The sequence below is a fragment of the Rhipicephalus microplus genome, chromosome 4 (genome assembly GCF_043290135.1).
Source record: "Rhipicephalus microplus isolate Deutch F79 chromosome 4, USDA_Rmic, whole genome shotgun sequence".
NCBI lineage: Eukaryota > Metazoa > Arthropoda > Arachnida > Ixodida > Ixodidae > Rhipicephalus > Rhipicephalus microplus.
This window is the reverse complement of record NC_134703.1, coordinates 10,046,994-10,062,019: the sequence shown is the minus strand read 5'-3', so window position 1 is coordinate 10,062,019 and position 15,026 is coordinate 10,046,994. Positions and strand designations below refer to the sequence as shown.

At 48.3% G+C, this 15,026-nt stretch overlaps 2 protein-coding genes across 2 annotated transcripts in view; both read left to right on the top strand.

Annotated features, from left to right (window-relative positions):
* LOC119171524 (atrial natriuretic peptide receptor 1-like) overlaps positions 1-15,026 on the top strand; it is a 642,832-nt gene that overhangs the window by 165,328 nt on the left and 462,478 nt on the right. The window contains exon 5 of the mRNA XM_075892142.1: positions 7,693-7,784. Coding sequence (XP_075748257.1) covers positions 7,693-7,784 — 92 coding nt within the window. The remainder of the gene's footprint in view (positions 1-7,692; positions 7,785-15,026) is intronic.
* On the top strand, positions 1,514-7,286 carry LOC142814162 (uncharacterized). The gene is made up of 3 exons (XM_075892141.1): positions 1,514-1,923; positions 2,181-2,274; positions 3,004-7,286. The coding sequence occupies exons 1-3, from the start codon at positions 1,771-1,773 to the stop codon at positions 4,614-4,616; spliced, it is 1,860 nt and encodes a 619-aa protein (XP_075748256.1). The 5' UTR covers positions 1,514-1,770; the 3' UTR covers positions 4,617-7,286.

Genomic DNA, 15,026 nt, shown 5'->3' with positions numbered 1-15,026 from the left:
TGTTGAAACAGATGAAGGAGTTTTAAAAATAAAGAAAAAGAGAGGAAAGAGCAGGCGCACACAAAGTCACGCACCTAGATCACTGTTGATAAAAATCAAACTGTGCTTGTACATAGTAGCATGGAGGCACGTGTTAAGCGTTAGTGGCAGCGGCCGGAAGTTCGTTCACGACACCCACAGATGCGGTGAAATCTGACACGTTCACATGATAAAGCTTCAAGTGTGGCAGTCACCCCTTATGGTAATAAGGCCGCTCTTTACTGTCTTGGGTGTACATGTGTTGTCGCCGTCATGACACCGCTAACACTGTCGTTGTCGTTTTCCTGCCGTCGTCAGCGTCACATTTTCGTGTAATACACTTCAGCGAGTTTGTGTAGCACTTCTGGATTTTTCGAAAAGTTCTGAGTGTAGTCTTTAGGATTGTTGTCGTTGTAAGAGTTCTCCGTCGTAGGAGCTATGGAAGGCTGCTGAATGCTTTTTGGCATTCGCGTTTGTCGCGTTGTCTTAGAGTTGGTGGTTTTACCTGGAGATGTACGAAGACTACATTTCATGCGGGAAGTGTGTACTGCGGCCACTGGTAGTTCTGCTTCGCATTGGTTCTTGTGCATGGTATAGCGGTTCCGGCACTGGAATAAAAAGGATACGAAAGCGACCGTAATCGTTGTTTCTTAGAGTGGCCCTCATACGTCGTGCAGCCCGCCGTATTTATTCGGCTGGCCTTGTGCATCGCCCGCTGCTAAATAAAGTACTTCTCAGAGGCTACGTTGGTTGAGATCTGCTCCGCCAGGTGACCAAACTATTGAAGGAGCTCGCTATGCCCCCGTGAACATCATTACTTAACTTTCACAGTCATAATTCTTAGAATTGGTTGTCCTTTGACATAAGTTCAGATGTGCTCCGATATATCATTTAACTAATCTAAATCGCTCCCACTGATGTCTCTGAAACAGCCACGCTATAGCACCAACATGCATGTGGGACGCGTGCACTACGATGTCACGTTATAGTGTTACCTCGCGTGCTCGTTCTTTTGCTAAGGATGCAGAGAGGTCCAACACGTTCCAGTGGCGTCTCGGGCTGATTTTCAGCAGGTGATTACGCCACTTTGACGTCGCCTAAGCCGCCATATTTTAAGCATGTGTGTTGAAGACGTCACGTTCAACCTATCGATAACTTTTAAAATAACCACAGATTTCTCTTTTATAAAAGGCTGTCATTCTGAATATTGTGAAAACTGGAATTAAAGTGCTCGAGCGGAAGGAAGAGAGTTTCATTCGGCGTTTGTGGCGGGCAGGCCAGCTATTTATGGCAGGCCAATATCAGTAATATAATAAAAAGTTGGGTGAGTTGGTTTGAAGACATTCTTGGTAACATTTCGGCACGCACAGGTGAAAAATGAAAGCGAGGAGACAAACAAGCGCTTGTTTGTCTCCTCGCCTCCCGTTTTCCCGTCCACCGTGGCGCGCCGAAATGTTACCAATATAGGCACCCGACAGTGAACAAGAGGGCGCAACGAAGCTCTTTGGGCTAGAGTGCCTCGATGCGCGCGCCCCCGCTTAGAGTGGAGTCAGCTTTTGAAAAGGCAGATGCCGCCTTCTCGGTAGGGTGGCTATCCTCGGCCTTGGCGGCAGCGTGGCCGCCATTCCCCCCGCGCGGTCACTTGTGCGTGGCGAGTGTGTTGTTTTTTGGTCGGTCCTCGTGTTTCTGCGTTCGCTCGTGTTTCTGTGCTCGTGTTTCTGCGCTCGCTTTTGTGCGCTCGCTTGCGTCACTATGCCCAGGTGCGGCGTTGCGCAGTGCAGCAATCATTCTAGGAACGGCTGGAAGCTGTACCGATTTGCAAGAGACCCAAAAAGACGGCTTCTTTGGACGGTACAAGTCAAGCGTGACAAGTGGCGTCCGACGAATGCATCACACATTTGCCGCGTAAGTAAATATTTCTTTTTGAATGCGTGTTAATTTGATTAGCCAGCATTACGTGGTGCACCATTATTTCTTTGTTGAGAGCGTAGGCAACGTCAAGTAGTAAAACGTCGTACAGCATATTTTCGGCGGCATTTGGACATTACCCGAGCCATTCGGGGTCGCGACCCCGCTGTAAGAAAATGCGTGAGGTAGAAGGCTGGTGTATTATATCAAATATAAAAGCACCCATCAACACCCAATTCTAGTTTTCTTTGCAGGCTCACTTTGAACCGAACAACTACGAGCAAAACCGAGTGGATGGTTGGAAAAAGCTGAAACCGAATGCAGTCCCAACTTTGTTCTCCTTCAGACGTATGTTTTTTTAATTTTACTCTGGCATTACATAATGAAGTATCGATTACAGGCATTGTGTACATGCAGCTGCAACTTCAATACGGTGAAAACCAAAGAGGAACGTTTATGCTGTGTCCAAATTAATTCATACATTGTAAACGTCTGAGTGTATTTCACTGTCTCTAGGCACTGACCAGCCACACTGGCAGCAGCTTTCCGCTATCGGGCATGAGGCTGTGCACTTGTTATAAAATCACGTGTAGTGACTATTTTACTCAAACAAAAACACTCATGTACACGGGACTACAATGTACGTGAAAAGATACCTGGTGGCCTACTTTATTTTAAGCTCTCCACTAACGCCCTCTCATAGCCCACATCTAGCTTGTGGCACATGGAGCTCCGATTCGAATTAGAGCCTTTTTTTGTAGGGACGAATTTTTAATACAATTTGGTTATGCTACTGTGGAAACTCCGTAAGATATGCATCAGGCAAAAATTAGTCAGTTAGTAAAGCGTAGGATGAAGTCCACGGTTCAATGAATCTTAGTAGGGTGAAACAAGCTTTCCCCTATACCAGTGAAAAATGTTGGTGGAACAACCTTCCTAGCTTTAAGAATGACCTTCCTAGCTTTAATGACCATTCAGATACCAGCAGCATCTGTTACGTTATGAAACTAACCACAGGCTTGACATAAATTGGCATTACATGAAAACATTTATAAATACACACGTTTCTGCTTGCAGCGCTGCCCAAGGAACGAAGACCACCAAAGGAAAGAACTGTGTCCGCACCCTCCGGTGGAGAGACCAGCAAGTCTGCTCCGGGGCTACGTCCATCTCCAGCTACAGTTGAGATACCGCGAGAGGCCCCACTAAGCCATGCGTTTCATGAGTCTTCACTGGAAGGAATGTCGCGTTATGGACTCGATGCCATGGAACTCAGCGACGCCACAGTAAAACTTTCAGCAAACTCTAGTGATTCACATTCAGGAGAAGCCAATGATGCGGCTATTGAAACATCAAATGGTACTGGTGAAACGTCAAATGCTATGGTAGAATCAGCAGAACTGAAGAAGAAGCTTGCTGACCTTACAAGAAAGTATACTGAACTTCAGCAGCATCATGCTACTGCCAAGAACACAATCCAAAGTCTCAAGAAAAATGTGCTAAAACTCGAGAGTGATGCAACAAATATTTCGCGAAATTTGAAATTTCTGAATGATGATCAAGTTCGCGCTCTCTCAAGAAGCAGCAGCTTGGGAAAGTTTTGGTCTCCGCACAACATCAAGCAAGGCCTTCAAATTAAATTTGCTTGTGGTACAACAGGCTATGAAACGCTAAAAAAAATGGGATATCCTCTCCCGTCCAACAGAACACTCACACGAAGGATTCAAGATTTAAAGTTCCTCCCAGGCATTCTTCACGAAGTGATCGATGTTATGAAATGCAAAGCTGAGACTATGGAGAATGTCGAAAAGGACTGCGTTATTTTTTTGGACGAAATGGAGATAGTGCAGGGGTTCGAGCTAGACCGTGCTGAAGACACATTTCTTGGAGGAGTAACGCTTCCCCCGAAGCCTCAACAGCCTGCGAACCACGCTCTTGTATTTATGTTAGGCGGCCTTAACCAAAGGTGGAAGCAAATTATCGCTTATGAATTGACTGGGAGAACCATCGATGGTTGTTTGTTGAAAAACTATGTATTGGAGCAAGTACAGCTGTGCAGTCAAATATCTCTGAATGTTCGCGTAGTCACATCTGACATGGGCTCGGCGAACCGTGCAATGTGGAGGGAATTTGGCTTTTCAAGTCACAAAGATTCTTCGACAGTATGTTCCATACGTCATCCGTGCATGCATGGCAAGGAACTTTTTTTCATGGCTGATCCGGCTCACGTGCTGCAAAACTTCAGGGGCCAACTCTTGAACGCTAAAGTTTGCACGCTGAGTGAGGCCACAGTGGCCAAAAATAGCCTGCCTTCTACAGAGGTTAACGTGGAATATGTTGAGTTGGTACTTGAATACGATTATGAAAGAGAACTGAAGGTAGCGCCAAACGTGTCCGAAGTTCACACCAGCACAGGCCACTTCACCGAAATTGGTGTCGCTGTACAGCTTTTTCGGGAAGCTCCTCCAGCTATCCGCTTTCTTATAAAGGAAGGGCTACCAAAACGGGAAGCGGAAACAACGGCTTGGTTCCTGGAGCTTATTTCAAAGTGGTATGCACTGATGTCCTCGTGGCATCCAGCAATGGCGTCAAGTCACAGAAACAAGGCGAAGTACTCTGAAGCCCTAGATACACTGCGCATGGCAATGGAAACAGTGAGAACTATGAAAATGGGCACCACATCACATTAGAAACCGTCGCAAGCTGGCCTGCTCATATCAACTACGCCTGTTGTTCGCCTCCAAGGAGTGCTCCTAAGTGACGAAGGATATGAGTTCTTTCTTACAAGTAGGCTGCTGCAAGACTGCTTAGAGAATCTTTTTTCTGTCGTGCGGCTTATAAATCCGGTTCCCAGTGCCTATGATATCAAGTGCGCTCTGAGACTCGTGAGCATAAGCCAATTTTTGCATACGCCGCGGACGGGAAGTTACGAACTTGATGACCGAGAGTACCTTGTAGACCTGCTATCCCAGGGGAAGAAGGCCTGTGTCGAGAACGAAGTTGAAGAGATTTACCATTCTGAGATTATGTTCACTGAAGAATTGTCGGCAACAGAATGCACTATTCTGTTTTACCTCGGAGGATTCATTTTGAAGGGAATATTGAAGTCCGTGAAGTGCGCAAAATGCAAAGATGCTCTCATTGGGACTGCGTGCGACGAGTATACTTCACTGACATCACTGAAAGAGTGTGTTTCGTACGGAGACAACCTTATATATCCGAGCAGTGGAGTGATGAAAGCCCTGAAAGACTATGAAGAGCACTTTACGGCCATCAACTCTTGGTGCACGGATAAAATAATCACGATGAAGTCGCCGCTTCGTTCACTTACAGCACACGCAAGCAAGACACACCACCGCAGCCTGTGTGTATGCACGGAGCACAAGAAGGGTATATACAGAATGCTCACTGAGAGGTACGCATGAACAAGGCGGCGCATCCACTTTCGACAGTTGCCAGCCGATAGTTTGAATGGGAATTCCAGCAAAACTTGTGCTGGCGTCAACCTCTCGTAAGACATCGACACACTAAGATCAGCTGTATGCCCCAAATTAACTTAAAATATGCCTTCTGTGCTGATCTGATGCCAATATATATACGTTTGCAGTTGTTAAATACTTGTTTTTATGCTTCACTGTTTTTGTGTTTCAAGGTTGCCTTCCCGTCTAGTCTTTTTTTACGTAGGTTGTTTGTTTTACTCGTGCACGATCACTGTGAAGCAACCAGAGGCAGTCCTGAGAAAATTCTGTCATGGAGTGCTTTATTTGCGTATTGCCTCTGTCAGCATAGCATTTACGCGTACAAATAAATGACCTGTACACTAATTCTCTGGTGTCATGTAATTTCAACTCTTTGAGCAAGCATAATAATGGTAAGAAAGGTCTAATTTCATTATAGCTGGATATAAGCATTTTTCCTTGTGGATAGTGACCTGCCGTGCATTTGTTTAAAGCACTTGTGCTCTTACGTTTTTTGCTTTATTATTACCTATTTTAGTTACTTATTTTATTTCTTCAATTTATTTCTTTATTTTTCACACAAATGTTGTGTTAAACAAAGTGCACTTAGCATGTATTCTCTCGTGTTACATATTCTTTGTTACTTCTGTGCAAGTGAACCTTTTCTAGTTATATTCCTAGGTATTCTTTCAAATTCTCATTGAGCTATGAACTTATTGAGCTTTTTGTGCATCTGTACATCCTAGATTTAAACTTCTTGGTATGTTGCGAACAATATGCTGTGTATTTGTTGTTTAATATTTATGTATAACCGGTACGTAGGCCTTTTGTCAGGTATCGTTATACCTTTAGCTTCTGTACCTTTCTTGGTGTAATTCAAGAAAAATAAAATATCTGAGTCTGAATACTGCCCCTCGGCACTTCATCATGTGTACAATACGTATAACGCAATTTATGATAAACGAGCAAAGTATAAACTTAGCAAAAGAAGCCGTCATAACCGCGCTTTGGTAGCTTCGCAACACTAAAATTCGCGTTTTGCGATATATCTACTGCTGCTGCTGCTGGCACGCATATGACTGCTTTAAACAATTATTTGCGTATTTGAAATGCAGAATATACAAGGCAAATAACTAAGTGTTTAGACTTGCCAGAACTCTCGTTTGCGGCCGAAGGAAGAGGATTCGTTTTAAATATAACGAAGTCTATACGTCAACCTATAGTGCACAACACATGCACAGGCCGTCAGTTTATATGAAGTACATCGTTCCCTTAATGAACATTTAGGTAACAACAGCACTATAAGCTGTCAAAGGTTCAAAAAGAAAAGAAAAAAACTCACAGCGCGCGCTTATTCCTGGACGTTTCCGCGCACCGCAAGCGCCTTGTATAGCGCCTTTCGCATGCTGGCTAGCTGCGGTGGGAGGCGCAATGGCGGCCGTCGTAGCAGACGACGCGCCTGTCCTCACCCTCAGCGGAGCGCGCGGGCACCAAGGCACCCTACTTTGAGCCGCCTTAGCATTGCTGGTACCGACCGCCAGGGATACTAAGAAAATGAAACGCTTGCTGAACACAGTGACACGCTGAAGTGTCAGTGCCCTTTTTGGCATGTTTGCAAAGAACGCTTCCTGGGTGCTTACATAATCAGCCGTGACTGCTTGCGCACAACTAAAAAAGAAAATGATATGCACGTGCAAGTTCTGTTTTGCTGCGTCTACTCGCTAGGCTGCACATTGGAAGACTCGGTTTTGCGGCGTCTACCCGCTAGGCTGTGTGTTCTGGCGCTACCATCAGATCTCGTAAACTGCATTGCCGGGTGCCTATACCTTATTACCTACCTTGAAACAGCTGCGCTCATTCGCGCCGCATTTATAAACTCGGCCCGAGAGCGACGCCCCGAGATGAGTGTTTATACGAGCTGGCACACGTTAGAATAGTGTAGACTTCGTACGTGTATAAAATGTGTACATTGATAACAGTTCTTGCCCGCATCCAACCCCTTCCTGGTTGCTTTGTGTCTCGAGAAAATACCGCGACTTGATTGTGAGTGTGCTGGATATGATAGCGTGTGCTTGTGGGAAAAAAAAACTCTGGCATTCGTCGAAAGAAGAGCTCACGTGTGAGCAGTGGAGGTTTTATTTTCTTGCTTTCACGAGAAGGATTACTACGAGGTGGAATTTCACGTCTTTTCTAATCTTATATTTATGCCATGTGTTCCTACACTCTGGCGTACGTAAAAACAGCTGCTACGATGGCGTCCGATATTGCGCGCTCCTTTTCTACTCTTTTGGTCGTTTCGTTCTCGTAGGAATCACAGGAACGGTACGAATCAATGAAAACGGAGACAGGGACGCCGACTACTCAATACTCGACATGGATCCGGTGACGAAGGAGTTCCAAGTGAGTAAACATTCTTGAGACTTCGTACTTACCGCACCAAGGGGTGTGTCACGCTCCGTGTAAAGGAAATTGTGGGCAAGGTCAACAGTGGTATTCAAAACTGGTCATAATCATAGAAAAATGGTCAAGGATCAAGCTGAAATGCCGTGAAAGGACCCCGAGGGATATGCGGGAAAAAGTTTTGACAGGTCCCACGCACCTTGGGAGTTGATGTTGTGCCAAGCATGCGGATGGAAAGTGACTGCATTGCAATTTTTTTATTGAGCGATACGTTACGAAGTGGCAGTAAATATATCTATGAATGCGTATACGCTCATTCGTTAAACAGCCGCATATGTTTTATATAACCAGTTGCTTAGTTTCGTAATGATGCCAACAGCAACATAAGTTTTAGCAACATGAGAAGTGGTAAGCTCATACGAAGCGCTGCTGTCTGCGAGGATGGTCACCCTGGACACTGCTACATAAATCAACTTCGGCGGATGGCGCCTAACGTCAATAGGTGAGGCGTAAGTCCTGCCTATGGGATGCGTCGTCTGCACCGGCTTCATGTTCAATATATCCGAGGCACACTGTTTCGCTGACCGCGTTTTTGGAGCTCCAGACGCTTCTTTTAACGATTGATCGCAATATAATTGCTTGCAGAATCATGGCTGGTTGTGCAGCTGTCGGTTGCTTGAGTTCGAGCAGCAAAGGTAAAAGATGCTCAGAGTCCCCTGGAGCAAAGAAAGAAAATTCTAAGTGGCAATAAGAAGAGCCACGGTATAATATTTGGATGCCGAGCATCAGATGTGTGATATTTGTCCCAAATTTTGCATGGATGGTTTCGTTTGTCTGACACATTCGGTATTTAGGTAATGGCGGGCCCAACGGCAGGTTGACTACGTGCCGTCGGCATTTTAGTCCAACGAAAGAGGAACTGAGACGCCAAGACGGAAGCGCGAAAGGCATTCGGATGTAAAGTTTTCATGAGCACAACCACTATTACTATCTACGCAGCCACGACAATAATGCGGTGTTTACGCTAAAACGCACGGCCGCCTGCACACGTGCAGCCAGCTCTGACCCTGAAGGCCCGAGCGCAAGCACGTGATTTTCTTGCGACGATGACAAGCGTCAGTGACGAAGTTGCTCCGTCGCGCCGTCACGTCGCAACCGCTAATTCGGATCTTTTTACAATCCTACAGTGGAATTGCCGAGGATTTAAGGCACGCACTAAGCGGGCTGCTCTCCGGCTCCATTTGGAAACCTATCCACATTTGCCTGCGGTAGTGGCCCTTCAGGAGCCGGGCGAGCACGCTGGCCTCACAAATTATACCGTGTATCAAAGGCATGCGCAAACCGCCCTCTGCGTGCATTGAAATTACACCGCCAACCAGGTAGATCTCGACTGCGATCCGCTTTACTCGTATGTTATGGTGACTATCCTTCTGCTTATGAAGCAGAACGCGTCCCTACATATCCTAAACATCTACAGTTCGCCCAAACTCCGTAACGTAACTTATAAAGGTGTTTTTAGCAAAGGCCTTGCAGTGGCAGGCAGGGAAGCGCTAGTCATTGTAGGTGACTTTAACGCCCCTAGTCCTCACTGTGGTTACCATAAGGAGGAACGGCGTGGTAGAAAGTTGGCAGAGCTTATTTCTACCCTGGGCCTCACCATCCAAACCGACCCTGCACACCCAACCCGCACTGGTAACTCTGTAAGTCGAGACACATGTTCTGACCTTACACTTACCAAGCATATAAGGCATGCAGACTGGCTCAACACTGAGGAAACTCGGAAGTGACAACTGTATTCTCCTCACTACCATTCGGACGTATCCCCTTACCCGTCCCCACCAACCCGCAAAACTTCCGGACTAGACGAAGTTCCGTTCAGAGTACATGACTCCGGCTTCCATAGCTCAACAAGGCTACGCCACTTGGGCTCAGCACCTTGTGACGTTGCTTCGCCAAACTGAGCAGACGGTTAAGCTCTCAGAGGCCACGCCGGCGGTAGATAATCATCTCCTCCATCTTTGGGAGGCTTGGCATAGCCTCGTCCGCCGATGGCGCCGACAGAAGCATAATCGTCAGCTCAAAATCCGCATCGCAGCCCTCACCCAAGAAGCAGCCGAGCACGCGGCCCAGCTCGCTTACTCCAATTGGGCAGAGCGCTGTAAAAATGCTGCAAAGCATATGTCAAACCGCAACACGTGGTGTTTTTCAGGGCCCTCATCGACCCCACCCAAACCCGCATAGAAACGCAAAAGCATCTTCAACGCGTGCTCCACGCTTACGTGGGTGACGCGGATAAATTGGCACAGGCTTTTGGGGATAAATATCTTTGTGGCCGACAGGACCCCATCGGACCGGCGTACTCATATGCAGGCTCAGAGAACGCAGACTTGGATCGTTGCTTTCAACTCCACGATCTGAAGGCGGCCCTGTCCAAGATGAAGCGAGGAAAAACACGGGTTCGGGATCGAGTGACTGTTAAGCTTTTAGCAAACCTCCCAGACCTGGCATACCTTCACCTCCTCGACCTTTTCAATCGAATTTGGGAGGGGTGCGAACCGCTTCCGATTGATTGAAAAACGGCCCTGGTAACTTTTATTCCCAAACCGGGCAAGTCAATAAATATCGAAAATCTCCGACCAATTTTCCTAACCTCGTGTGTGGGGAAGCTTATGGAAACAATGGTCAGGGATAGACTTTTTGATTACCTCGAGGCCCGTCGAACTTTTGCCGACACTATGTACGGCTTCCGTCCAGATCGCTCTGGCCAGGACATTCTCCTGCAACTCCACCGTGACGTTATTGAGCCGGTAGAACATCCCAGTGACGATAAGGTAGTCCTCGCCTTGGATCTCAAGGGAGCTTTTGATAACGTTACCCACGAAACCCATCTGTCCCAAACAGACTGTGGCCGTAATGCTTTCAGGTACATCCGTCAGTTCTTGATGGAACGGCAGACGTGCCTCGGCATTCAAGACAAGGAGCATGGTCCGTATCTTCTAGGTACTCGAGGAACACCACAGGGAGCGGTTCTCTCTCCCCGTTTGTTCAATCTCGCCATGGCTCATCTCCCCCACTGCTGAACGATATCCCCGGTGTACGGCACGCTCTGTATGCCGGCGATATCACGCTGTGGGCAACACACGGTTCTCTTGGCAGCATTGAGGCCAGCCTGCAGCAAGCAGCATCGGTCGTGGATGACTACGCCCATCGCTGCGGCCTCGAATGCTCCCCCACGAAATCGGAGTACGTGCGTCTTCGCCCTAAACCAAAAGACACGACTCAAATCGTACTTTCCCTGCGCACAGGGCCTATCCCGGAACGCGAAGAAATCCGCGTCTTAGGGCTCTTTATACACAAGAGCTGGAAAGTCGATACCACCCTGCGCTAATTCCGTATGGTCGGGGATCAGGTGGGCCGCATGGTCCGCTGAGTCTCAAATAAGCAAGGGGGTCTCAAAGTCCGCGATGCTCTACGCCTCGCCAACGCTTTTGTGACCAGTCGAATTTTTTATTCGACACCCTACCTACGTTTGCGCAAATGCGATGAGAACACGCTGGACAGCATTCTCCGAAAAGTATACAAGCGCGCCCAAGACCTCCCGATCACGACGTCTAACCAACGTCTTGCAGAGCTGGGCATGACCAACACGTACGGCGAACTCAAAGAAGCCCATTTCAACAACCAGTACCTGCGGCTTACCACGTCGCACGCTAGGAGATGTCTCTTACGCCGCCTCCATATCTTTTACACCTACAATGCAGAGGAGCGGACCACGATCCCAGAGGACTGGCGTGGAGCGTTGTTTATCCAGCCTCTGCCCCAATACATGGCTATGGGAACTCACGAAGGCAGGCGAACTGCGCGGGTTACAGTTTCGCGGGGACGCTATGGGTCCCGTCTTGGAGTCTTCTATGCAGGCGCGTCCGACCCTCACCATAGGGGGTGGTACACGGTGGCCGTAGTCCATCAAGAAGTGCCTGTCCAAGGGCTCACATTTCGAGCCAAGGACATCACTCATGCGGAGGAAGTCGCCATAACTCTCGCCGCAGCATACCCCGCATCTCAGTTTATTGTTACCAATTCGCGGAGTGCGTGTCAGAATCTTGCTAAAGGTCGTATCACCGTTCGCGCTGCTGGAATCCTTAAGCGCTATGATTACATGGACCGCCCGAATACACGTTTCGTCATCTGGACTCCAGCTCACGCAGGACTAGGTGGTAACGAGGCGGCCGATGCCTCGGCCCGCGCGCTTGATTTCCGGGACCCGCCTCGCCCTTCATCGCCTGATGATCCAGAACCTAATCTGGTAACCTCCTTTCGAGAAATTACAGCGATGTACAAACCGAACAGGCTCCGATTTCCGCCCCCAGCGCCGGGCCTAAGTCTGACGAGTGCTGGCTCTCGCGCCTATACACCAACACAGTATTGGCCCGGCTATACTTAAGCACTTCAATCCGGCCTTCTCCGTGGAATGCCCGCACTGTGCCCGTCCGCTTGCGGATACTTTTCACATGGTGTGGGCATGCCTTTCTAACCCAACGGTCCCCCGCAATCACTTCCCCTACACCCCCTACCCTAGAGAGCTGGAAGGCTGCCCTGCTCGGCTGCTCGGCCAGGGCGGGCCAAAGAGCCCTCGTGGCCAGGGCGCGTGCCGCCACAGAAGCCACAGGGGTCCCGGACTAGGGACTCCTCCTAGAGCTTGTAAAGGGCCGGCCCTTAAGGTTGCCCTCTTTCTCAAATGTAAATAGTTTCAGTAAATGTTTTTCACCACCACTACTGTCGCAATGGCTGCAACCACATGTCGGCGACAACGTGTCAATGTTCCTTGAATGAAAACTATCGCGTGGATACCCATGAGTCGCGATTAGAAGTTTACAAGTTGCTCGATGACAAGATGTCAAATTTGTTACTGTCTTGTGCACCATAAGAAAGCCACAAAAGTATTTTACGACCTTTTTTCACAATCTTTGGTTTCACCTTGACAAGTGCCCAGAATCACGCTATGACGACTACGACGCAATTCGCATCATGATTTTACATTGCGGCAAGCATTCGTAATTGTCACAAGCTACCGTCGAAACCTCAAAACAAACCTATACAAAATTTACGACAAATACGGCCGCTATCTTTCTCTCCGCGTAAGATATGAATGTAAAAAAGGTGGTCGATAGCTTGCGTTACTTTAAGTACGCGTGGATAACAAGCAACGAGAGCAAATTGCAACCAAAGCGAGGACCAGGGGCGCAGCCATGCTGCCGGAAGTCGCCACGCTGGCCTACGGACGACATGCGGTCTTTTTTTAGTTTTCCAGAAACGTGCGACATGACAAGCGCCGGTGACGAATGGGCCTCAGTGACAGCGAATACTGTCGCTCGTCGCTGCCGCTTGTCGCCAGAAAATCACGTGCATGCCAAGAGCCGCGCGACGTCGGGCCAGCGGTGACGCCGCGGAATCTATGAACACAGCACATGTCAATAACATCAAATGCAGCGATGTATAGAAAACCAGCCAGTGGTGCTAAAGGCGACGAGCTCGCACGAGAGGAAAAACTGATGTGTCGGTAACGCTTTGCTGACAATAAAAAGCGCTCCGCTATTTTCCACTTATATACAATGTGTTCCTGGTAATTTCAAGTGGTCCTCCAAGCATTTTTTTTCTTATTAGTCCATCTATTCATTCCTCATCCGGTACACATGTGAGCCGAACAGGTAACTACGCATAACAAACATGGCGCCTGAATATGAGCTGAGCGTCGTCTCGGCCAGCCTGTTCACGAACGCGGTGAAATGCGTAAACGCCAAACAAGCTTGACTTGGCTAAAAAAAACAGCATATCCGCGGAGTGAATAATAATAGGGGGGGGGGGGGGCGAAGCGTTCGTCAGTTCATCCGTGCGTCTGTCCATGTGTCCATCCGTTCGTCCGTTCATTTGTCTGTCTGTCTATCCGTCTGTCCGTGCGTCTGTTAGTGCGGCCAACCCCTTTGTCTGTCTGACCATCCGTCCGTCCATGCGTCCACCCCTTCTGTCTGTCCATACGTCCGTCCGTGCGTCCGCTCGTCTGTCTGTATGTCCGTCCGTCTATCTAGTGAATACTCCAAGTACCGCCTTCTCACATCTTTTCATCATGTATTCATCATATACAAGTACCGCAATCCAGCGGACATTTGAAGGACCGCTCTCCCGGGTATGTGCCAGCGGTGGTTACGCACGACAACGGGGGACGCACAAGCCACACCATAAGGAGCTTCTCCCCTAAAAAGAAGTTACCACCGACAGGTTCTGTTTTTAAAGCTTTTTCAGTGCTGCATTCTAGTCGAGGTCAATCACGCACGAACGATTGAACATTTTGCCAGGCTTTCGCCGCTGTCATTCATTGGCAGATGCGGGGTACTTCTGGTAATACTTTCTTCTGCCTTAGGATTTGGGTGCACGTTAAAGAACCCCAGGTGGTCTAAATTTCCGGAGCCCTCCAATACGGCGTCTCTCATAATCATATAGCGGTTTTGGGACGTTAAACCCCAGATATCAATCAATCAATCTTCTGTCTTACGTGGAGCTAGTTTGTTCCATTAGCAAAATATTGTATTCCCTATATGTTCCATTGGTAGATCTGGAGCAGCTCTGTCGGGACATCCTTTCCACAGAGCAACTTTTTCTGCTCCGCGAAAATCGGCGGATTCGACCGGAGTCGCAAGTGCCTCGTGCCTTTAAAAAGTGCCAACTTTGGGCGCGCCAACGGACGCCGGTCGCGTCAATTCCGCTTCGCGTCGGAGTTCACGTTTTGCTAGTGTAGCGTCGCTGTGTCTAGCTTGTTCACTCATGCAAGAAGAGAGATGCGTGCATCGCTTGCCATTCTGGCCCTGCCTTTTACTCCAAAGTGAGCGAGTGTGTTCTGTTCGTAAATTCCCTCCCGTTGCCCGCTAGATCGCCTTCACAATGCGAGGTATTTTTCTTCCATGGACCTCAAGACCTGCTATTGGTAAATCGATGTCGACGAGAGACACCGAGAAAAGACTGCCTTCATAACACCGGACGGCCTCTTCGAGTTGAAGGTCATGCCCTTTGGTCTCTGCCCCGCACCGGCGATTCTACGAGTCATGGATACGGTCCTGGCTGGCTTGAAGTGGCAGACTTGCCTCGTTTACTTGGATGACGTCGTTGTGTTTTCGTCGTGCTTTGACGAACACCTCCAGCGCCTCCAATCCTTACTTCAAGCAATCAGGAGCTCTGGACGTACCCTGA

Bases quoted from the DNA above. Each gene is read 5' to 3' on its own strand.
- LOC142814162 (XM_075892141.1), top strand. From the start codon at position 1,771: ATGCCCAGGTGCGGCGTTGCGCAGTGCAGCAATCATTCTAGGAACGGC. The intron at 1,924-2,180 runs GTAAGTAAATAT...TTTTCTTTGCAG, and splicing joins ATGCATCACACATTTGCCGC to GCTCACTTTGAACCGAACAA. The intron at 2,275-3,003 runs GTATGTTTTTTT...TTCTGCTTGCAG, and splicing joins AACTTTGTTCTCCTTCAGAC to CGCTGCCCAAGGAACGAAGA.